Source organism: Falco biarmicus, chromosome 5, assembly GCF_023638135.1.
Source record: "Falco biarmicus isolate bFalBia1 chromosome 5, bFalBia1.pri, whole genome shotgun sequence".
In the NCBI taxonomy this organism is placed as follows: Eukaryota; Metazoa; Chordata; class Aves; order Falconiformes; family Falconidae; genus Falco; species Falco biarmicus.
Genome location: NC_079292.1, coordinates 77894791 through 77920446, shown reverse-complemented (window position 1 = coordinate 77920446; position 25656 = coordinate 77894791). Strand labels below are relative to the sequence as shown.

The following is a 25656-nucleotide window of genomic DNA, read 5'->3' as shown; positions in this document are numbered from 1 at the left end:
CCTTTCCTGTCACACACTCTTTTCATGTTGTGAGCAGCTTGTTTTGTGAAGTGATGGATTTCTCTACAGCAGCTCAGAAAAGCTACAGAGTTAACTGCTTTTGCCAGGCAGGCCTTTTGCTGGGGGCTGTGAGAGAATTCGTATGGTTTATTGATGATGAGCATCTTTCACACGGACGAACATGACTTGCATATCCTTTCAAGAATATGCCTGGATTACTGTCAGGAAAGTTCCCTACATTTACCATAAGCATTTGCTGGATTCCAGAATACTGGGTTATTCAAATGCTCATTTTAATGAAGCAAAATATAGTCAATTTTTTATGGCATAAAAATGCATATAGTACTTTCCACAGTGTTTCTAAAAGTTAATTGAAACTCCTGAAAGAAATACAAGAACAAAAAATCATTGTTTCAAAAGAAAAGTTAGAATTTTCAAAAACACCTGCAGGACAAAACCCCTCCAAAGTGTGCCCAGAAGTGATCTTTTTTCTCTTTTGAAAACTTCAACACCAACTGGATAGAGAAACTCAAACAACGAAACTCAGGGACAACCTGAGATTTGAGGGGCAGACTGCTGCTGCTGCAGACCCAGGAAGGGAGCCCTGCTCAGAATGGGAGCTCCCAAGATTCCTGTGCTCCCAACTTTGCCCCAGGTGTTTTGGGAGCCATGGGGTCACTGGCTATGGGATGGACTACGGGGTGCTGCTGCCTCTGCTGCCAAGAAACCCAAATCCCAGATTTGGAAACTCACATCCATCAGTAGCCCTCCAGGCAAGCTAACAGAAAGCTGTCTGTTAGAAAGACCTTTGCCTCTGAATGAGATTCCTAAATTAATGGTACCCTCCCTCCTGCAACTTGCCAGTTTTAGTAAGATGACATTTTGAGGACTGACATGGAAAAAACATGGCCTTACTAGCATTTCTGATCATATTTTAAGGGGCAATCACAAAATTATATACCAAATTCAAGACCAAAATAAACTTAACAGCTTGCTGAAATTTTGTATTTGCTAAACATGCTCCTACAGCTGAAATCCATTTAGTGGTCTCACATTTAAATTTTTTACCCCAGCTTTGATCTCAAGCATCAGAGAGAGTATTTCTGATTTTCAAGCTAGTAAAACCAGAAGAAAAAAAGAGGTTGGACTTTTGTTAGGTCTGTGTAACTAATTTGCTGATTTGATACTTAGAAACCACCTTCCTCTGTGATTTACAAATCAGCCATGAAGGCCTCAAGATCCTTACAGCTCGCCTTGTGCTCTCCAAGCTGTTATTTTATATAACTGAGGAATTCTGTGTTCAGCTTAAAGAGTTTGGGTACTTTGTGGGGGGGTATTTTTTTAATGTGAAATTTGTTCTCTTTTTGTGCTGTACAGGACTATTTTCATCAGAAAAGCTGGGTCCCATAGCACCGTCTTAATCTGATCAGCTGTACTGTCAGTAATGAAAGGTCACACTTAGGATTTATAGATAGCAGAAACTAATGGAAACAATTGTCTCCAGGCTACTGCTTGAACAGTATATTTAGACCAAATGGCGTTATGACTGCAGCTTTGGAAAAGGAAAGACACATTTCTTTAAAATTGCTTTAAGACTCCCATAAGATCTTCAGACTGTTTACACAGACAATAATTCCTGAAGATATTCTGAAACCATTTTACCCTCTGATGATGTACATACAGAATCATAGAATCATTTAGGTTGGAGAAGACCTTTAAGATCAGAATCCAACTGCAAACCTAGCACTACCAAGTCCACTAATAAAACATGTCCGTAAGTTCTACATCTGCATGTCTTTTAACTGTCTCCAGGGATGGTGACTCAACCACTTCCCTGGGCAGCCTGTTCCAATGCCTGACAACCCTTTCGGTGAAGAAATTTTTCCCAATATCCAATTTAAACCTCCCCTGGTGCAACCTGTATGCCTACATCTAAGACAAAACAGAATATTTAGCAGCACATCTAAATGCTGTACAATAGCATAGGACAAGAAATGAGGGTGACCGTAAAACAACACATTGGGTGGAGGTTATTCTTGATGTTTACTTCCATAAGCTGACACCTCCAGAAGGTGGAGACAGACAAACGGAGCCTTGACTGTAAAAAAAGAGACAGTGTCTGACCTCATAGTAAGCATGAATCCAGAATAACTCTAAAAACAACCTACAGCATTACTTTGGACTTAGCCAGACACTTCAGCTAACTGGGATCTTAGTACTTAGTTTATTAAGATATCTCAGTCTGGTTTTCCACTTTTCCTTAATATTGAACAGTCATAATTGAAGGAGAAGGAAGTGATCATGCTGGAGGTAATCCTTCCTTTACTCCCTTGCTGCTGCTCTAGGCAATCACCTCTCCTTGATGAAAGCCAATGGGAACACCAAGGCAGGACACAACAGGCTGCAGCAATGAACTGATACAAGCTAATCCACAGTCCTGGGAAGACAGTGGAAAGCATCGCACAACCTCCAGAATGCATTTGCTAGAACTCCTGTAACAGACATAGATAACCATACTAAAATCCAACTTACCTTCATAAAACCGGATCTTGTCCCTTAGAATCACCATGCCTTTTGTAAGCAGCTGATTCTGTAAATAAAATACAGACTACCTTTACTCAATTCTGAACTTCCCTACAGCCATCATATTTCACATTTTGTTCATTCTTAACTTTTGACAATGAAGGAGGTTTTTATTTTAAGGATCACTCATCAAAGGACTCCTCCTGTGTCCATCTTGCTTCAATCACTTAGGACACTTGTCAAATGATGATATAATTACCCACTGCTTTCCGGATACAGCACATACTCTGGGAGGTACAAAGTGCTTGTCAAACTTCAAATGGCTGACAAAGCATTGCACTCTGTCTTAAGAGAAGCAGAAAGAATCCTGCTTCAACAGACAGTGTGTACTTACTGCAAAATGTCTTTCCTATTAACTGTACTACAATGAACTACTTTACTCAGGAACTTAAAATTTTAAGTTAAAAGGGAATGTCTGGAGTCTGCTGAAAGACAGCAATGATATACAGGAACACAGTGACTGCACAAATCTATTCCATGGCTTGGGCTTCCACTAACTATGTATGTGTGTGTATATATATATATAAAAATCCAAATCTCATTTCATTAGTCCATAAATGACAGAACACAGAGAAGTCAGTGGACACCTCCGAATGGTTTCAAGGGTCTCCTGATCAGATTTTAGAGTGGGTCAAATGACTTTGCTCAATAGCATATAATGAAATCTGATTTAAATGAAGAAAACACATGCCTACCTGTAGATATTCAGTGAAAAAGGATCCCAGTTCTGTTTTCAGTAATTGCCTGTATTAAAAAGAATAAGAAAAGGATCTGTGTTATCAGCAAATTGTATTAGCTCTGCGTTGCATGGAAAAGGGGAAGTCACTAATAGCAAAATATTTTCATATGAGCACAGAGGCTGTCAATAATGCCTAACTACAAACAGAGCAGGCAAGGTCAACAATACCAACAGTCCCAAGCAGCACTTCTCTGTTTTGAAAAAAATCTGCTGTGCTTTTAGATGGCCCAGTTGCACAAATACATATGAAAGGAAATTAAGATTTGATTAAAAGAGGATGCTTTCCATCCTACATCTAATCCTTTTAAAAAAGCTTGAATATGTTCTCCTGCTGTGCCCGGGCTTCACTGGCACCTGGTGTTGCAGACATGGGAGAACTCCTGGTGCTCTTTGTCCATCTGTGCGCCTGAGAGAAAAACCTAAGCACATGGCCGATGTGTTAAGAGACAAATCATCCCTGTCCTGCATAAGTCTGAAAAAAAGAGCTGTGACAAAATGTTTAGAAAGAAATCTGAAGCACAATGATATTCTGTGTGTTTTGCTGCAGGTGTGAAACTTGGCCAGTTTCCATTGAAAGGGTCACGATCTTCCACTCAGGTGACTCATGACAGCTGAAGTTTCATATAGTTTCAGTGAAAAAGCAGGTAGGAATTTAACAGTTTAGGTCTGCCTTTCATGATTCCTCTACATTAAAACCTTCAAAGCAATCTCAGAGAGCAAACCAAACTCACATGCAAAAAATTCCCACAAACAACCCTCAAATTCAGAAGCTGAATTCAACCCAATCCGCAAGCCAAATGTTTGTATCCAGGTAAAACTCACTACATTGCTAAAAATCTTCTTGTCATTTATGTCTCACGCTGGATGCTAGATACACTTCTCTGTACTCAGGTCACTGTTTAGATGCACAAATGAGAGCTTGGAACATAGAAATGTTGCCTCAGCTGGGTTTTCTGAACACATGCAAATCTGGCATGGAGCCCTTTTGAAAACCTGTCTCTGTCTGCTCACCTCAGGTCCCATGATGAAATGAGGTCAAATTCCACTTAAAATCTAAATGCCCACTTCAATTAGGGTAGTTATGTAAATTATATATTCAGCAGCATGTTATCATCTATCCCTTTGGGTTATGTCTTTAACTAACAAATAACTAATTAATCAAATTATTTAATTAGTAAAAAATACACTTCTGATTTGGAAAGTCCAGCGTATCCCTATGCATCATGAAAAAGTCTGCAGCAGTTGGAACTGATGTTTTTAACACCACATGCTTCAGCACAGCCCCTTGAGATCTAAAAGTCCAGGGAAGGGAGGAGCAGGTCAATCTTTAGGAGGCTGAAATACAATATCTTATTTATTTGTCCTTAAGCACATGTCCACACTGACCTCACAGCACCCCGTGGAAACACTAGGCATAAATGAAATAGAAAATAAACAAAAGGAAAGTGGTTTTCAGATACTCCTAAGCATCAAAATCCTTTTCAGCTAAACGAGATTAATTCAGACAAACTATAGACAAAAAAATTCAAAGCCAGATCAGGATTTAGCCACAGGTCTCTCATTGCCATGAATGGCCATTGTATGGCTAGCCACCTTGGCATGCTGTTGTAACACACAGGAGAGGACAACCCTTGCAGTGCCCTGACACCCCATCCTCAATGGTACCCACTGACAAGCCCTTGGCAGGGTTCAAACCCACCTCCCCCAGAGACTGTTGAAATCTTAAAGCCTTAGGAGTATGTCAATGAGTACAAGGATGCTATAGCCAAATTGTGGCATGCTCACTCAAAGTGGAAATACACTGTCCAAGTGGTGTGATTTTTTTCTGGATGACAAGCAATAGCACTAAAGGTTTTTCTTACTTTGAGCATGGATAGATAAACCATTTTTAGGTTAAAATAACAAGAAAGTAGCAGTTTTGAATTCTCCTATGATAAAGACAATTTATTCCCAGATATCTCTTTGTGCCACTGTTTCAAAAAAATACTGATATTTTATGCTGACAGGTTTTGCTTAATCTTCTATCTTCTCCTCAAGCTAGCAGCTCTTTGAAGTCTAGTCTTGGATTCCTCATAGTCTTGAACAGGTGATTTGCAAATATGTTCTCTTTTCATATTTTAGGTTCTACTGATAATTCTTGGCATTTAGAGCAGGAAATAAGAATTATGTTCCACTTATCCAACAATTATCCCTCTGATAAAACAAAACCCCACCACATTTCCATTTTTCAGCTGTGAATGAACTAAACAACCAGCCTGTAGTTAATTATATGCACTGGAGTGCATCACACCAAGCGGCACTATGGCTACATTAGCATCTCTGTTTACAGGGTAGAAGAACTGACAGCAAAATTAATGCCTTCTTTTTGAATCCCTAATAATAAAGATACTTCACACTACTTAATTAATTTCTAGTGAAACAGTGAGGCCCTGAGGCCACATCAGAACACTGGTGTTTGATGTTCTCTGTACCCATATTCATTTAAAACAGATCCACAACAAAACTGAATCTAAGACACTGCTTGCAATTTTTTTCATCCTTGCTTAACTTCCTTTAACAAAAATCAGTTAGGTTGTCACCTGTCAGATACCGGATAATTCAGATTACTGAATAACCTTATCTCAGTATGTGGACATCATGGTGGAATCCAGCAAAAATCTGATTAAACCTAGAAGAGATCCCTGATCAGACAGCACACCTCGTTTCAAGCACATCTGACTTTAAAGCCAGTCATTTTGTATTCCTATGAAGCTTATATACCATCGGTATCAGATCTTCATTGCATGTTTAATGACTTCATAAATTAAGATGATAATATAAATTCACATAAAATATTCTAAAATAGCTCCTGACTTTTTTGTATCTTCCTGGTGCTGCTGCGTTAGTTGACTTTGAAATGAACTCTTGCAACATTACTCAGAATGGAAAGTCTAACACTGTATAGTATCTGTTAAATGAAGCAAATGGAAACAAGTGATTTTACTGGGTTTGAACTCTTGCTGCGAAAGAGGAAATGCCACTAAAATGTGCTTTGTTTGCATGAAATCAGTATCCTGAAACTCAGAAAAGAGGCAGCTATAAATATGTATTAGCTTTAATACAGGACATCCTGCTTCCACTGTGTTTCCCTTTCCTTCTTTTTCTTCCTTGATTTACAAGTTGTGTAAATAAACACTTTGAAACGACATATGGTACATGAAATGCAGAAAGGAAAAAACACTATATGATTACTAATATCACACATACACCAAGAGAAATACTAAACAGTAAGCATATGCATATGGATTTTTATTACCTGAATTTTGAATCAATCCCCTATTAATTCACCTAGCAAGGGCTCAGAAGTAGTAATGTACAGGTCACACACTGGTGATACTCGCAGTCACTGGAGTATCTTCTCACAACTGTACTGTACCTCATTAGCTTTAGCAGAGTTATTCAGGAATTACAGCGATGTGAAACAGACTCAAATCACACACTTGCTTTATTGGTAATAGGGCTTCTGTGTGGTATGTAACTCCACATCTAAGGCCACTTTCTAATGCCACAGGAATGCCAGAATGGTGTCAAAAGGCATGGGTGTAAATGAGTGGCAGCTTTTATGAGCCAAACCTGGAAGAAAAGTATATGGTACTGTACAGATTTGTATCCACTGATATTTTCTTAAATAATCAGAGCACACATAATCAGGGTTCAAAGCCTCAAGATGTGTGTTCAGAAAAGGAAGTTACACGTATGTTTGCACATATGTGACATACAGTAGTTGAATATACGTGACATTCCTGAGTCAAAACGATGCAGATATTGCAGGCATAACCTAACTTAAATATTTACACTTGGTCTGTGAGTCAACATGGATATTCAAGGTTTAATTCTGAAAGGTATCCCAGAAGCTGCTCTAATTAAAGTGGTAAAATAAAATAACTTCTTTTACTATCCTGTAACTGTTGAAAAAATTTACTAATTCTAGCCATTTACCTGAATGCTTCCACATTCAAATTCTGCCCAGTGGGAATAACAGCTATTTGTTTCTTTTTATTTATGTACTTGTGGGGAAAATGCATCTAAAACAATCGTAAGGCAAATACACGCTTGTTCAACTTCTGAGGTCATGTTTATGAATCAGACATTTTTGCATTCAATAATATTAACCCAAAGAAAGTTATTTTGAATTAAATAACAATAGCAGTAATCCAGATATTTTTGGTATGTGCCAAGTAAGTAATTTCTTAGTTAGGTTTCAAGCTGAATTTAAGGGAGGCAAAAGGGCTTTGGTTGCAAATAATCAGGAGGCTCCAAAATGTTACTGAATGTGGTTGGCAGTAAAATGAAGCAAACAGCAGGAGTGCAGTAGCTTCTGCAAAGAGCCAGTGGCTGCACGTGTGTAGAGGCATGTTTCAAAAATACCACTACCATGCTCTCCTCTACAGACAGATCTTTTGGCTGCTGTGTCCTCTTCGCCCACTCACAGTTTTCTCATTTTTTTTTCTGTAAGCGAAGCAAGCAGGACACACATAAGAAGCTTTACAAAACCAAACTCGGTTGTCACCAAGAGGGTGGAAAGCTTTTAGCAATAAATTAGAAAAGGCTGTTCAAGCCAAGTTGGAGGCAAGAGGGAACAACCTCAAAGCAGCAGTAGACAAGAACCAGTCTTGAAAGCTGTGCTGCATCTCGCCAAACACTCATCCCAGGAGAGTTACGCTGCTCATTTACAACAGCAGCTTTCTAGCCTGGTCTAGATTTCACAATATTTTGTCCATCAGCTCAGGTATGAGTCGCCAGGCATTCTCCCCGAAGTGAGTGATCAGCTGAGCTAATAACAAAGCAGCACTATCCTTACCCTAACAAAAAGAAATGGGTCTATCATACAGCAGCAAAGCCTATCATAAAAAGGCAAAAAAAATCAGTCTATTTGCAGTCACTTGCCTGTTCAGTTGCCTGTGATGTTGCAATAAACTCAACACACCTATATCACTGTCTTGGTTTCAGCTGGGATAGAGTTAATTTTCTTCTTAGTACCTGGTGCAGTGCTGTGTTTTGGATTTGGTGTGAGAATAATGTTGATGGCACACTGATGGGTTTGGTCATTGCTAGGGAATGTTTACACTAAGTCAAGGTCTTTTCAGTTTTTCTCAGGCCCTGCCAGTGAGAGGGCCGGAGGGGCATGGGAAATTGGCAGGAGACACAGCCAGGACAGCTGACCTGAACGAGCCAAAGGGATATGCCGTACCATATGATGCCATGCTGAGTATATCAGCTGGGGGAAGAAGGAGGAAGGAGGGGACACATTCAGAGTGATGGTATTTGTCTTCCCAAGTCACTGTTACATGTGATGGAGCATGGCTTTCCTGGGGATGGATGAACACCTGCCTGCCAGTGGGAAGTAGTGAATGAATTTCTTGTTTTGATTTGCTTGTGTGTGCGGCTTTTGCTTTATCCATTAATCTGTCTTTATCTCATCCCATGAGTTTTCTCACTTTACTCTTCTGATACTCTCCCTCATCCCACTGTGGGGGGAGTGAGCGAGTAGCTGCATGGTGCTCAGTCACCATCCAGGGTTAAACCACAATGATTACCAAGCATCATCATGTTGCAGCATTTATACCCAGGTAAATGAAAGCAAAATCTAGGCACAATTCACCAAATAATGTCTATCTGTCTATCTTCTGTTTGTTGGTTCATATAAGATTATATTTGTCTCTGTCACATCAGCAGGTAATTTTTCCTCTCCTGTCCCTCACCACCAGATAAGCATCCTGAGGCAAATGCTTTGGGCCAGGAAATCTCAGCCCAGAAGTACCATTTTTTGTCATTCAGATAAAGATGTAGAATCCTAACTGCACTTACAGTAATAATGATCAACCATTATTCCAATAACTAGCTCAAAATGATTGATGGATCATGGTAACTGACAGCCACCCTAGAAAAGCTATTCTTTGTATGTCATTTTCTCCCCAGAGAAGTACGATATAACTGGAGAATAAGATTATTTTCATTTCAAAATGACAGAGAGGGGAAAAGAGAGATCACAGGCCAAATGCCATTTGCCGGGGCTTCTCTGAAGATATTCCCACTACTAAAGGAACCAGACTGGGCCAGCTATCCCAGACCAGGAACTACACACGGACCGATAACCAGAGAGTATCTGGATATCCTATGGATTTTGTCAGACTCTGGTGCCTGGATAGAGTGGGAATATGCAGTAAGGGAAAGCGAATCACTGAGACTCTTATCAGAAGACAGCCAGGAAATGTAATAAGCTGTCTGTCTTTCTAAAGTGTAGTTTCTTTTCTATCATTTATTCTTCAAAGTGCTGGGACAAATTTCTAAAAGGAAATCTGCTACCTTGCCATTGTCAGTGAAAGAGGGTTTATTAAATAGTAATATATGCTATAAAAAGTAGCAAAAGGTGAAGTGCTGTGTAAATTCAGATACCAGCTTACCTCTTGGTAAACTTTTCTTTGCCACTATAACTTAAATAATTTAAATGGTAGGATTTTCACATGTTTTTTTCCAGGAAAGAAAGAGTTCCCATTATACATCTCACTGGTCTATATTTAGTCTGTTACACACAGTATCACGAAAGTATGAGAAAGAAAGAGGAACCTTAAGGTGCCTTACTCAGGTCAGCGTGCTGACAAGACAGCTTTGTAATGTCTACAGCATATTCAGCCTATGTCAGGCAGGACATGTTCCCTTGCACTGTCGCACTGAGCACTTGGAGGCTTTACATCCTCCATGGATGCAAGGGAAGCACCTCAGAGCTAGGCTGGCACTTACGGAAAGGGCATCGTTGCAGTGAAATAGGGCTGCATTACTAGAAGGATCCAGGTTTTTCTCCTTAGTTTTCAATGCAGTACATCTAGACAGACTGAAATAATCCATCCTCCCCACAGCTGAGTATCTCCCCTGCAGAAGGAGGAGCTCAGCTCTCACTACGCAGTGAGATGTTGACACACATCAGCAACAGCTATTCACTGAGGCCAAACTGACTGTACTGGCTGAAACTACCACTGGGAAAAATCTCCACGTAATACTGCTGTAGAAGCTTTCGAGTGTGAGTGCTAGCAAACAGTGCTATGCACGCTGCCTAATGACACCTTGTGTAGAGTCAAGTCTCTTACCTGACTCCTTCATTGAGGTTGTAAAGTTCATGGTCCGGGAGACCCTTACGCTGGAACACTGCTATTACTCCATTGTGGATACTGAAAGAGGACATTAGAAGTCATTAGCACCCGATCACATTTTAGAAGGGTATCACTTCCACATTAAGCCTAACATCTCCGCCTAGACACTGCAGGACCTTTTTAAAAGTCATAGGTGACTTATGGTACCCCATCCCAGATGCCTTAAAGGGAATTATTACCTAGAAAATAGATTACATCTTCAAAAATCAGTTCCTTTTGATTTTTTCCAACTTGGTAATTTCAACAGCTGCACAACTGAAATAAGTAATTTCAGAAAACTCTGGCTTATATATTTTAGGTGTTTTAAGTATATTAAGTATAACTTTTCATATATTCATAGATTAAATATATTTGAAGTATTTAAAAGTATATTTTTGTCTCTATGGCTCATCGCAGAGACAACTAACAGTTTCACTGTAAGATTGGTGATGTTATTCCCAGCATTGTTGGCATATATTTGTCTGAGCTACGGTTACTTGATTTCTTTATCAACAAATCAGCATTTATCCAGGCTGGACACTACATCTGATGTTTCACTCACAAACACAGCATCCTTTTACTAGAATGTAATCTCAAGAATTGTTAGTTCTTAAAAAAGCAGAAGAAACACTGGACAATTATGAATTTTAAGTCAATTTAACTAATCATTCATTTTCAAAAATGAAAGAACAGAAAAGGGGCAATTGGTTACAAAGACTGTTTCCTATTACCGCTTTCTCATTTCTCAAAGTTTTACGCTCTTGCTTCAGCTAAAGGAAAATGAAGGCTGTACTGAAAGAACAACAGGTCTAGAGTTTCTAAGACAGACAGTGAGACAAGCAGCTATGTGCTCAGCAGAGACCAACCACCGTCCTACAAAAACGCTCCTTTCTCATTTTCAATGCAATTTGTAACTTCTGCAAGCAGATCTTGCTTAGAGGTGGTGACTTTCCACTGCAATCAGACACAACCGAAGACAGGATGGAGACGACAAAATTCTCTAGCCAAACAGGAAGTCATATACCCAACACTGTCTGTCCCTGACGTGTATGGCCACCAGTACCGTGTATTCCAGGACGCTGAATGGCAAAAACCTGCCAGGTACTGCAGGTACCTAGCAATCCACATGCTTAGCAGGGATGCTTACTGGTCCCACGAACTTAGCAAGACTGCACCTCAAAGGGTTACTGAAATAAGTATGTGCTTCAAGATGAAGCTCTGAAACACTCCTGAAATACACCTGACACAATTAGTCTGATGACACATCAGCCTAAATCACTGAGCTTAGGTCTGAGGACAAAGGTAAAGAAATGCCAGCGAAAGGTGAGACCAAACCTGTTCCGGCATTAGTGGAAGGGAGTAGAAGTCTCCTTCCCCAACCTGGTGCCACCTTTTATAGCCTCACAGTTTGACATGCACACAGGTGCTTCAGCTTCCCAACACTAACACACAAGAAAGTAGCCTTTATCCGCTCCACTGCTTGTACTGCTGCTACTCAATTTCCAATATGACTTTTACTGAAATGACCATTCCCACTGCTGGCAGTGACTACAAGTTATTTCATTTCTGTCTGACTCAGTTACACCATGTGTGAAATAAAGATGATGACACTGACGACTAAAGGGTATTTTAAGATATATTTATGAAAATGGTAACAAAAGCAATGAGTGTGATTATTAACAGCAGGGTTACATGCTATCATTTTAGCTGTTTTTTCCTTCTTCCCTCTCAACCCTACTAACTGCAAAGAGAAAACACAGATTTTGGCTTGTGGCTCTTCCTATTCAAAGTTGCACCCGAGAAAGGGAGATGACATCTTAAAGCATATTACAAAAAACATAGGGCAGAAGTCTTCCTGCTCTGCACTGTCTCTTTTGGTGTCTTGTTCTACATTCCACCTCCCAGTCTGTACTCAGCCAGAGGAAGGAACAGCAACAGCTAGCCTCAAGGATGCTCAGGAGGTGTATTTAGGAGCCTCCAAATTGAATCTCACCCCTACATCTACTGAAAAGATCTTCCAAGAATGAGAAGCTACAGATGCACATTCCTCCTGGGGATATGGTTTTACCAATGACTCTGCAATATCATTTTTCAGAGCTTTGCAGCTGACCTCCCCCTGCTCACACTGCACTGGAGTCTGGTGCAATGAAGCAGCAACCAGCTTTGGAACCAATCTGAAGGTACAAGGATTTGGGGTTGCCCTGTCTTGTGAAGGAAAGCTAAAAGCAGTATCTGTTTGTAAGGTCTCCCAGAGGGAGGAAGCCTGATTCCTACTAGCAGCCGAGCTTGGTCAGCTCTGGCCTAGTGTCTGGAGCCAGATCCAGCCACACGTGGCTGCTCCCACTGCAAGGGGATGTCATTGCAGGCACCATGCCAGGCGACAGTGGAGTGTGCCTGGGGACCTCAGGCACTCACGTTAAATCTTCCCAGGTCCACTGTAAGACAATCCCTTTCAATGCTTGCTGGGAGCTGAGGACTGGGCTGGAAGATAAACCTGATGCTATTCACTGAGAGATTCGAAATGCCAGGCACACAACGCTGAACTGCAAAGAGATGCACTGTTAGAAAAGCTCAGCCATGTTCATCTGTGGAAAAAGGAAATTAAAAATGGCAGGTGAAGGATATGACCCACTCTGGAGAAATACACAAGCAGATAAAAATAGGAACCATAATCCTCTTCTCTCTTTTGCTCCTTTGACGATGTTTCCAAAGTGTTAAGCACCCCCCTCACCATGGTGGTCCCTCTTCCCTCCCTACACCCACGTGCAAAGATGTATATTCATGATCTAATCAGGCTTATTTTGGCTGGCTCAAACAGACACACTCAATTTACGATTATTTGAAAATTGGCAGCTAAATGTCTCTGGTATACAGTAAAGCGACTTGGGTATTTTAATATTATGAGTAATATGTGAAGTACGATTAATGTAGTGAATAAAACAAGCAGTCTTTACATGCTCTTCTGATTCGGAAATGAACTTTGCAATGTTCCCTGCCAGCCTTCTGCAGAGAAGAATGACTAAATATCTCTCCTAAAAGCCAACGTGCTCGCTCCCTTTTTCTCTGGCACTTCTTTCTAAACGAGGGGGAGGTTTTCTCTTTCCAGCTTAACAGGTCCATTATTATTCCTCAAAGAAATAAGAGAGAGCAAGCTTTTTTAACAAGAACTAAAGGGGACAGGTTGTAGCATTTAAGTTATTGCCTGTGTAGTAAAACTGCACCTACATAAAATATCCTAGCGGTGATCATTTAATCTGCCTGGGATCTCACTTGTTGTGAGGGACAACTCACTAGGAAACAAGTCTTGGCCCTGCCACATTGGCTTTATCTTTCCATCACAGACAGCAGCGCTTGCATGCAGGGTTGCAGGCATATAGTCCCAGGCTGCATGCAGGTGACATGTGAATGCCACTGTGATCTGGCCCTCCACACTTGCTCAAGGCAACAAAGAGGAGCTGGAATATCTGGGATGCTATTGGTGCCATAGGTTGGTGTCAGGATAACAAAAATCTTAGATCTTCTTAGTTACCTTAAGCTAATGAAAAAAAAAAAACAACAACCCAACCCCTGCTTAAATTAAAGTAATGCTATGGTTTCTATGAGTGATTGTTTAAATGGGTTTAGTCAGAATGGTACAACCTTTTGGTGTAAAGAAAATCTGAGCTGCTGCTTCCACACAGAAGTCCTGCAAGATGCTTCAGGTGGGTGGATCACCTTTACTTGTGGCTACAACCAGCCTCCACTGAGGCTTAAGTCAATAATTTATGTAATTAAACTTTATTTAAATAGTTAACTTGGACTAAAAATGTCTTGTAAACTCCCTTCTGCAACTCTTCTACAACATGAAAGTTAATAATGGGTACACTCATGCACTGATATTACTCTGAACACCCCCCCTGTAGTTGCTGTGTATGTAAATGTGTGCACAAAAACAGCACTGCAGAGGAGACAAAAAAGAGCCCCCCAGAAGGTCAGTTCCTGAACTGGTCATGCTCTATGCTGAACAAGGTGGCAGTCTCCAATCAAGACCAGACCTCACACGTCCAAGGTCATAAATGCTTCTGGTTTGCTGTATTGTATCAACAGATACATTTTCCACAGAAGCTTAGATATAACCTCTTACTGCAGCGCTGCACTTTCTCCTGCTTAAGAAAATGAGCAATGCTCCTCCACCCCACCAGTATCTCCTGCTGGAACAAGGCAGACCTGGAAGCTCTGTGCACCTGAGCAGTGCATCTTTGAGACAAGCTACAGACACCCTCACACAATGAGAAAAGGCAAATCTCTGAGTTATGGGATTATGGCATTTCTTTAAAGCACACCACCAATTCATTAGCCAGCTCCTCAGCTGGTTTGAATCAGGGTAAATACTGCTGTGGCAGTATTATTTAACCTGAGTCCAAGTACTAAGATACACTGTGCAGGCAACTTTCCATAAAAACATGTGCCATGCATAACTCATGGTCAGAAGACTGTAGCTAGAAGACATTTTGAGAGACCAGCAGCAGCGCAGAAAGAAGCCTGGGATGAGGCTTCCCACTGGTCAATGGGTGGGCAGGGAAGGCAGAAGCATGGCTACAGCAGGCTGGCTGTAGGAGGGGAAATCAGGATCAGAAAACTGCAGAGACCAGGGTTGGTTGTCTGTTTGTTTTTTTGGTGGGGTTGCCTTCAGAATGAAGACAAAGTGTCAAATGGCTCCTGCAATGTATTGTACTCACCTATCCCACAGTGTCCAGACTGCCAAAAGAAAACTACCCACAACCAAGAAGGCACTCACAGCAACAAAAGTCAATGCAGCAGCTTAAGAAACTTCACCTCTTTGGAGAGACTACTCATTCTAAATTTGCCCAATCCTCCAAAGGAGGCAGTGGCTCCAGGACTCACTAGTCAGCTGCCTGAAATGTGGGGAATGGCACCTCCAGCACACACAGCACAGACCTTCCCCACCATTTGCTTCAGCATGAAGGTGTAAATCCCAAGAGCACAAAGTCTGATGCTTGCTGATGGCACTCCCATTCAGCCTAACAGCGTGAGTGCCAGGATGGGGAGGGTGGGGTTTATTATTCTGATTTTTGCATAATAGAAAGCCACTGCCTGTGTACTTCACTATGATCAAAACATACATTTCCCTTGAGTTGCTAGTTGTCCACCCAGACACCACTGCCTTCAGTGGGTGGGAAGCTGGCTCCCTCCAGCACTTACATACTATCCACACCTGTTCTTTCATTGACATTTTTAAGAAGCCAAGAAGGAAAAACTACTGGGATTAAAACACTGTTTTCTGCCTGGCCAGAATCAGTTTGTCCACAAAGTTGAGGAACAATTGCAAAGTTGGGCTTGCAAGTCTCTGTCTGAATCATGACCCGTTTGCTTCAACCATGGCCATGGACCTCCCAGCTTGGCGTTTCCTGGCAAAGCAGGTGGAGTGGCCCACGTCTTCATTCATGCATAGCACACAGGCAACTCTGGTTCTCTAAAGCAGTCATGACCTTTGTATGCAAACAGCATAGGTGAAAATATCACAGCATTTTTTATTTAGTGTTTGCAAATTCTCTCCTTTCCAGAGCTCGAGCTGAAGTCCATGAATAAAACCAATGCTGGGTGAATAATCACACCCTGCAAGTTTCAGGTAGGTAAAGGCAACATTTTCATTTTCAGAAGGAACTAAGTGACTTAGAGCTCATATCCTCTGGACAGTTATGGGAATAGCTAATTAAAAATAATTAACCTGATATAACTGCATCAAAATTTCCTTGAAGACACCCTCACTCCAGAATAAACCCTCATTTTTCTGAATTAGCTTAATCCAATCTGGAAGAGTCCATTTTCAGCACAGCTTTAGTCCAGCTGCAACTCCACAGGCTGTCCATGAGGCCCTGACCCTTTCAAAGTCAGCTTGCAGCTGCCAGTTTACTAAGGTTTCTGAAATTTTTACCCAAGGTAAAGCAGTTTACAAAGAGGAACAGGCTGCAATTATGCAGTGGATCATACACGTGAAAATAAGATGGTCTGCAAAACTCCATCCCCAAAAACTTTGAGAAGCATTAGTTCACTAACCTCACCAACTATAAACACTACTCTTACATACGAAGTTGAGACTTCCCTGAGGTGCTACTGAAGAGTTATATCTCTGCAGAGTATAGGACTAAGGAGATTTTGGCTTCCAATTGTACCTGCATTCAATCAAGTACAGATATGTTTGGAGGGCTATGGGGGGCAGCTATTCACCATCACCACTTTCTATTACTGTAGTCAAGGCTGGCATATCCTCCATGATGCAGTGGTGGCTTGACCAGCTGGGAAGTCCCCTTCATACTTCTGTCCCTCCTCCCCATCCCACAGCTCAACTCCCCCCATGCATGCACACAGCTAAATACTTCAAAGAGTTCTTCAAATAAAGGGTCAGGAAAAAGAAGGTGATCCTCAGAAATGCAGAAATATTTCAGAGTATTTCTAAATAGACACTAAATACTGGAAGAAAGAAAATTTCCAAGTAGAAGTCACAGATAAATATGCTGGTCTGGAATGTTTTCTCCACTGAAAAGCCTCCCTGTGATCTGAAAAAAAACATTCATTTTTAATTAGAAGATGAAATATGGTTCTCATGACTGTAAAAATTACAGAAAGTTATTGTGCTTATTACAACCCTGTAAAAATTAGCCCAAACCATAAAACTCTTTCTGATTCCGTATGTCTCCTTGGATTTACTGCTGATCTCACTAATGACACAGGCATCCCATCTATGTTTTCTTCACCTTTTCTTTACTATCTGCTACTCCTTCACATTTCCATGAATTTTCCCCATTTTCTTACACCAAAGAGGATCTAAATGCCTTTGACTAGAGGCTTTCCCACAGCACAACTCAGACAGTATCAGCTCCTGATTAGGCAGTCTGTGCTAGCTCAGTCAGAATGAAAACCTCGCAATGGATTTTATTTGCCCTGAGAGGGCCCCCCCTGGCTTGCAAGCTCAAGATTAAAACCCCTGTGTTTCTCAGTCCAATTGGTTCAGTCAGCATTCAGCCCTCATTTTTTGCCTGAAGCAGAAAAAGGGGGGAGAAAAGGAATTGAAGACAATGCTAGTGAAAAAATCTAAGCTATTTTAATCCAATGCAAATTCTTTGAGCTGTAATGAAATTGTATTGTTCCACTATGTTGCTGTTGGTTGCTAGTTAACGTGCACTGCCGGTGTGTGGCTGTACAGATCTTTTGGGGTTCATGGGAAAGCAAGCTCAGAAAAAGCCATGACATAAAAGTCTAATTTGCATAGTAGCAGACAGCAGCTCAGCACCGATTGCCCTCTGACCTAATAGTGTCAAGAGGTTTTACAGCATTTTAGTTTGGAGGTAAAGGAAAGTTACCAGGGAGGAAGAGACCTCCCTTGCTAGCACTGAGTGCTATGTGCCCCCTGCACACTGAACCCTGCAATTAGGCTCCTGCAGTTTGCCCTCCCCTGGTGTCAGAAAACAGCAGGCATCCTCTGGCATAAACAGTCTGAGGGCTGAGACTGGTCTGCACGGCAGAGGTGGAGGAGGGGATGTCACTGGGCAGCCAAACGGCAGCCACATACCAGTAAACTGCAGAAAAAGCCCACAGTAACAGAGCTACTACCTTGCAGAAGACCCCACCAACAAAACTGCGGCTTGGCAGTGTTTCAGTGCGGTCCCCAGCAGGGCCCAGGCAGTATCCTCACTCCACCTCAAAGGGCTGTCTTTCAGCACAGGATTGGCAGTCTTGTGTGGGGCAACACTTGCCGTGGGGTTGTGCTTTAACTCTCCCCACATCAGTTTTGACGGATTTGGTTCAAAGCCTCTTTCAAAAGCAGTTACACACACACCACACCCAGGCACAGCTGCTAACATTAGGCAAGAAACCAGCAGACATTTAAATATAGAACAGCCAGGCTTGGTGAGAGGGAAGAGCTCTGCTGGTGCATCTTGACTTCCTTGATCAGCAAGCTCTTACGCTCAATATTGCACAGAATGAAACAGCACAGGCAATCTTTTCCTTGGAAGAATATTCCCATAAACCAAAGTATGGTATGCTAGTCCTGTCAGAGTGTTTTAGTTTTGCAGGCGAAAAATAAAAAAACTTCTACAGCCCAGGATTTTCAAAACCCACCCAAGATTTCTGGTGAGTGGAAGTTCAGATGCTCAGTTTGTGACACTAATGTTACGGTCTCTCCAGGAAAGCTGAATATCAACTCCCTCCAGACCAGCCCTGTTACACCTGCCAAGATGGGCACACACTGGTGACAGGCAGAAGCTACATTGCATACATTCTTAATACAACTGATCCAACATCATTTAAGCCCTGGCTTTCCTGAGGATAAACTCCAGTTTTACAGCCTGCAGAATATCTGTGTTTCCTAAAACCAAGACAGGATACAAATCTTGACCCTCACTCTCACCTCCAATCAGGAGAAAGCCTTGCACTATTGATGAAGAAATGAAAGACCTTCCCTTTGCCCATGCAGTGCAACTGGCTCATAATCTGCAGTACTAGCCATAGCTTTAGGCAGCTGATAGCACAGACACGCGATGCCCACTTGACTTGCCACCGCAGGTAGCAGCAGCCCTGCCAGAGCCTCCAAGGCGATCTGGAGGCCACCATGTGCCACCAAACACAAGGGACAGCTCAGCAATTCCTGCACAGGGAAAAGGCAGCCCACAACAGGAAAGCACGGTTAGGCCTGAGTTCATGCAAAGGTGTGACAGGATGCCTCACAGGCACCTGCCCCAGGAACAGGCAAAGGGACAGTTGTCTGCTTGTTTGGATGAGACGTGCAGACATCTAGCTCGCTGATCAGCAATCAATTCTGGCCAGAGCTACACCTGTCCTGTATGAATTAAAAATAAACTCTTGCTCCAGCTCACTTAGAAAAATCCTCTGGCTTTAACATCAGCAGCCTGTAAGCCTGGAGCTCTCCTCTTCCCAGCGTGGCCGGTGCCTGACCTGCCCTCCATGCACACCCAGCTCCACAGCTCCCTCCTCGCAAGTGAGACCTGGAAATGCTAATCCTGCCAGCAAATGCTGTCAGCACACCACCACTAAAAGGCTTCGGGGACCATATTCTGTCACCTTTGCTCACGCCAAGGAGTACCTTACTCCCTGCTGCTTCCCATGGGGCTACTGGTCAACTGAAGTCCCAAATGGCATAAGCCAAGATGGTCCAATCTAGCCTTTAATTATCACCACCAACCAGACCTTGGGTGCAACTCAGGGTCATATAAATAGCCTGGTATTTGAGCAGAAACTCAGTCTCTTTTGTGACTGCTACACTTTCACTGTTTTGTGTGCTGCTGGCATTCAACAACTAATTCATAATGCAGACATGAAACCACAAACCGAGTGGTGAGAGGGACAGAAGATGTGATACTTTGTAAGTCTTTTTTTTCCTCAAAATTGAAATACCTTTAACAAATGTGTCTACAGTTCATTGGTATTATTCTTCCTAAAGCTGTACCACCATACAATTAAAAAACATTACAAATGATGCTTTCCAAGCTGTGACACAGGAAATGACATTTACTTTTCAAAAAGGACATAAGAATATAATTCCTAATGACTTATCTTTAAAAGTGTCACCAAAACAGTCATTAAGATGCTTTCTCAGTATCTGTGCTAAGTGATACATTCATAACAAAATGTTTGCATGGGATTTCTGTCAAACAGTAATAGAATTCAAATGTATAAACACAATAAAGGAAACAATCAGGACTTACTTTTCCCTGTCCAAAGTGCATGTGCTTGCTTGCGCGCATACATGCATGCACAGACGTATATGTATTAATGTGAGTAAACTGAACAGACTTTGTCATATCTGTATCAACAACCAGCAATATATATACTCACGCAGATAAAATTTTATTTTAACAGTTGTGTATGCCTAATTTTTTTTAAACTAAAATAAACCTAATCAACCACAAATGAGAATATCCAGATAGACACAAAGAGGTATCTGTAGCTGGACCCTGTGAAATAAGTCCTTGTCCATCACAAGGGAGAGCAGGCTGAGGCTTCTGCAGGAAAGGCTCTTTGCTATCAGCCTTCAGAGAAAGGTTAACAGCAACGGGAAAAAAGCCACTCCCGTCTTTTACTTGAACGCAAACTCCAGTACGCCTAACAGGCTAAGCAGAAGCCTGGCGTACTGCAATCTTGCCGAGCTGCGAGCAAGGCAGCCTAGCCTGCAAGCTAACAGAGCGGCTACCCACACGTTACATTGCAGCCGCGGGAGGGTGGAGAGGCTGCAGGGGAGTCAGCACATTGTGCGAGACCTTACCTGTTCCAGGTAGCGTTGGAGCAGGCCCGTCGCTGCTGGGTCCCCCGCTCATCCAAGGCTGCCTGCTCTCTCTTGCCCAGATCACTGAGGCTGGGCGAACTCATGAACTTCAACCTGCGAAGAGTCCTCATGGTCAAATGTGTGTTTGCGCGTGGCAGCTACAGATACACCATCCTGTTTACACACACACACACGCAGCTGGAGCAGCAGCAGCGGCAGCAGCAGCAGCAGCAATGCGAGCAGTTCCCTCCGTTTGCTGTTCAAAAAAGAAACTTAAAAAAAAAAGAAGAGAGAACCAGTCTCTACAGAGCACACCTCTGCCAGCAAGAAAACAAACCTTTAATCAGATCAACTCTGACGTCATCAACTGTGGTTAATAATTTCTCCAGTCCTTTCAAAAAATAAAAGTCGAATTTCTGGCTGCTGCTGCAGCACTTTCAAGGGGCCCCTTACAAGCGCAGCTGCCCCGAGTGCGAGGGCTTCCCCTCCCCCTGTCCCCAGGCACCATGGCCCGGGAATGTTGCTCAGTGCCGCGGCGGCATGCTCCACCTGTCGTGGGAACTGCTCGGCTCCTCCAGTGGCTTGGGGGGGTCTGCTAGCATTTCTCAACCTCTCCCTCTCTCTTCGCTCACAAATGGAAATGAAACTGGAGGGCAACGGACAGGAAAAAAAAAAAAAAAAAAAACCACCACCACCCAAGCAACCAATACTGACGCACTGAGACTTTATTGGAAAGTTTCATAACTGCCTGTGCCCTGCCATGTTACGACACTGCACACACGCGCTCTCGCTCCCTCACTCATACATATACATATGCACACTCCGGCGCTCCCTCTCTCCCGTACGCACACAGCACAGCCTCATGGCTCGCCTGGGAGGCTGCTTCGCCTGAAAGTGTCACATAAGCCACAAGATGGAAAGTATTTGCAAGCAACACAACTGCAGAATGAAAAGTGCTGATTTGGGTTTTAGCATTTTGAGGAATCTTTGGTGGTGCATAGAAAAGCCGGGTGCTTTGTCTTTCTCTGCCTTTTTTTTTTCTTTTTTTTTTTTTTTAATTGAGATAACAGCTGCACAACTCGAGGCATACTTAGTTTCTACAAAAGCCCCAGGTGTCTTAGCTTCAAAGGAAAAATCTTTCTCTCTCCGACTGCAGCACTGGAGCTGAAGGTATATGCTGCCACAAGACTCCAGCCCATGCTTAGCTCGCTGTCACTCACTTGTGGTTCTGTTCTAAATTCAGGAGTGCCTGGCTCATCTGCTGGGAAGTAATGTAACAAAACAGCTATTAGCTTTCTCAGAAAATAAATTGTTTGCAATAGACTGAGCCAGAGCGTAAGAACTGCTTTTCTGTTGCTACAGCACTGCTCTGCAAATAGTCTGGTAAAAGCTACGACGGCTCCTTGCAGAGTAACCTTCCACTCACGGGAAAGGGGCTGCAATATAGAACAACTTAGCCTTCCTTTTATCTCCCACTTTCTACTTACTTTTTTCATCAGTGATAGCCTATTGTCTAGATTCAGGCTATAACTGGTTTTCTTTGTGTCCAAATAATATGGCGAAGCTTACATTACAGAAGAACTGAATTTCTCACAGATGAGATCTGCCCTATGTGCATCGTTTACCAACATATTTCAGTAAAAACTGATTCCTCTCACTACACCCCCGAACTCAGCTAAGCTTATTGCATACAAATATTTACTTCCATAATTTATATTTGGTATTACCTCTAGTTGCAGAACTACCTAGGGAAATATATCCATTTTTGCCTTGTGCTAGTTTTAGCAGTAGTAGTTTTACCCAGCTGCTTGGATTAGCATTACTTTGATTGTCCTTCCCACACCAAAAGCCTCAAGTACACAAATAAGCATCGCAGTAGATGGCACATAACATTTCACTTCGGAAGGAACCTGCAGCTCCACATCTAACCTATGTACAAAGGCATTGCCATCCCCGGTCTCTTTCAGATGTTTAAATCCTTCAAACAAATGAACAACAATCCACTATGTACACAGCAGCAAAAGGAAAACAAACACAACAATATATGGCTGTATTCTAAGGAATGAGATGGCTTCTACAGCATACAAATCAGTGACCAAAAATAGATACAGCAGAACACTGCTTTGTTCAAATCAGATGAAGGGCACTGAATTTCTGTGGATAATACAGCCTGGGAGAGCAGGAGAGCAGGACTCAGTCTGAGCTTCTGCTGAGAACTCAGATAAACATGCATCTACCCTGTTAAGTCAAACAACTAGTTAGATAAACCTGTAGCAATATAATTCCATCTAATTTCATCTTCCACCTAGTTCACTTGCCTTTCTGCTTCTCACTTGCTGTGAATTTGATAGGCCTTGCAAAACGTTATTATACTGGATTAAACCCTTGGAATTTTTAACTCTTTGATCCCTCAGCAGCATTGGAGACTTTACAAACTGTACCCTGATGTTGCCAGTATGTCAGCAGCTAAATAATAATGTTTCATCTGCTTTTTTCCTAAAATCCTCAACTAGCTAACTGACTGAACCCAAGGAGCTGCTTTGTCAACCCTGGATATGCCAGACAATGCTGCAAAAAGCAGTACTAAGCTTCCTTATAAAACGCCAAATCCCAAGAGGAAAAAGAAAAAAAAATAAAAAAAGAAAAAAGGACCTCTTTTCATCTGTATATTGAAATATTACACCTATAGAAGTCAGACTGGTTTTATGCCACCCCATCAATCTCAGTAACCAGTAGTAGATTCAGAGGCGACACATGCACATAACACATGGGAGAGGCAGCATTCCAGTTTCCTGAAAAAATCTGGATTGAGGTAACAGAGCACAGGCTTTCTATATTCTTCTTCCTTCCTACAATTCCACCTGATGAAATGTGGATTTATGATAAAACAAATAATTTTCAAGAAGGGTTACCTCCACCCATAATTAGAGAGTAATACTTCACATTTACATTGTGCTGCGCGTCCATGGACATCCTTGACTTCACGGCATTCATTAACTCAGCCTGAGCAGCTCTTGGGTATGAAGGTAAAGGATACAATCCACACTTCAGCATTAAGAGTGAAGAAGAGAAAGGTGGTGTGACTTGCCCAGGCCACCCCATGAGCAGGTAGCAGAGATGTCAAGAGATCCCAGGACTTCTACCTCCTGTTCCAGCACGCTATCAAGGGGATGCTGCAGGCACTGGGTAGCTGGGGACTCCTTGGGCCCAGGCAGCCAGAGGGCAATGCAGAAGACAGAGCTCCTCGCCAGGGCTTGAGATGCGGCTGTTCCTCTGTAGCCACTTGTGAAGAGAGTTGTCGCAATACAGCACTGCTTCAAGATCAAGAAGCTAAGTGGCAAAGACCGCTCGCTATTGGTCATGGAGAGGGATAAGAGCACTGACCGGACTAATTGGGAAGGAGGGGAGGACAGGGGATTGGTGGGAGCCCTCCTGTAGGCTCAGTAAGGAGCACTACAAGCTTCTTAAATAGAACTGCACTCAGCACATTTACAGAGCTGAGACTGTGAAGTACTGTTACGTTAATTCATTTAATCCCAGCATGCCATACACAGTGCTAATTCCACTATTTCACTCACACGAAACCTGCATCTCAAAGGTTAAGTGATTTAATCAAAGCCACATAACCACCTCAGTGTGGAAGGCACATCCAGCCCTAGCTCCTGCTCCCTCCCTTCCCCTCCAACATCTCCTCTCATAAAAACAGGCCTGTCTCTACTGGAAGCCATTCTTTCATCCGTGGGGCCCACATCCTGCAGGTGACTACACAGCAAGTCCTGGAGCTGCCACAGTGCCGGAATTCCACATAGGGGAATTCTGCTCACCTGGACATACTTGCTATCTTGAGGCCTCAAACAATGTATGGTACATGAATATAGGCTGACAGCCCAGGAGGATTTATGCTGTTATTACAAGACAACGTTGGCATACAGCTCCAGGACCTCGTAGCAAGCACAGCTTTTCAAATAATGACCAAGCGTAACTATGTAGTTACCTCCTGGTATGCCTGTAACACCTACAACATTCCCAACTGGAATCTGTGGTTTAAAGACTGTCTCTAGCAAATGTGAAAAAAAATATCCAGGCAGACCTCCCCAAGCATACACTTAGTTTCAAAAGAATAAGATTTGCTAAAAAAAAAAAAAAAAGGAAAAAAGGACATCCTACATTTTATTTATGCAATGCTATATGAATTTTCACAGTACAATTGTATTGTCTTCTTACAAGTTTCTTTTTGACCGTGATGAGAGGGGAAAGGCAGCAAAAAGCAACGTTCATGAACAGGAACTTTAAGAAATTCACAGTATATGAAATTTATAGTAAAGCTGCCAATGCTGTGACTGCTAGGGTCAGTGTGTCTTCGGCGACACTGTTCTGCTACTGCAATGACAGGTTAACACTGCAGCGATATTGGTGCCAGTGGGAGGCTATAATCAGCAAGAGAATTTGCTATCTCAGCTTTATTCACCAGAGCTCTGCCATGTAAAAACCAATTCAATAAATAGAAATTTTAATTGGGGGGTGGGGGGGAGGGAAAAAAAAAAGCCTGATACTTTACTTTATGTCCCCTCCTCTTTTGGAGAAGAAAGCAGAAATCCCTATGGAAGTGCTGAATGGTGTAAGCTCTGTAAGTGAAGAACAAAGAGGTAAAGTGTATCTATGGCTGAAAGGAGTTAAAAACCTCCCTAGACAAATGCACTTTAGTTTTTCACCACACCACAAAACTTACGGCATGCCTCAACACATGCCAAAGCTCAGGAATTAGTCTTCTGAAAAACCACACTTCTTAAAGGCGCAGCACGTCCTGCTGCGCCAGCAGAGGAGGGGCAAGACGGAAAGGAAGGAGAGGTGACTATCAGGAAAAAAATAAAAAGAGTGGAGGGGGA

The 25656-nt window shown here is 42.3% G+C and overlaps 1 protein-coding gene across 10 annotated transcripts in view; it reads right to left on the bottom strand.

The window, feature by feature from the left end:
* Positions 1–25656, bottom strand: part of PRR5 (proline rich 5) — a 94237-nt gene that overhangs the window by 33851 nt on the left and 34730 nt on the right. For 3 of the 10 annotated variants that reach the window (XM_056339805.1, XM_056339802.1, XM_056339807.1), the window contains 4 exons: positions 20771–20884; positions 10447–10527; positions 3279–3327; positions 2533–2590 (listed from right to left, as the gene is read on the bottom strand). In XM_056339805.1, coding sequence (XP_056195780.1) covers positions 2533–2590; positions 3279–3327; positions 10447–10527; positions 20771–20874 — 292 coding nt within the window. In that variant the 5' untranslated portion in view covers positions 20875–20884. The other 7 variants (XM_056339803.1, XM_056339806.1, XM_056339811.1 and 4 more) reach the window with 7 other exon arrangements.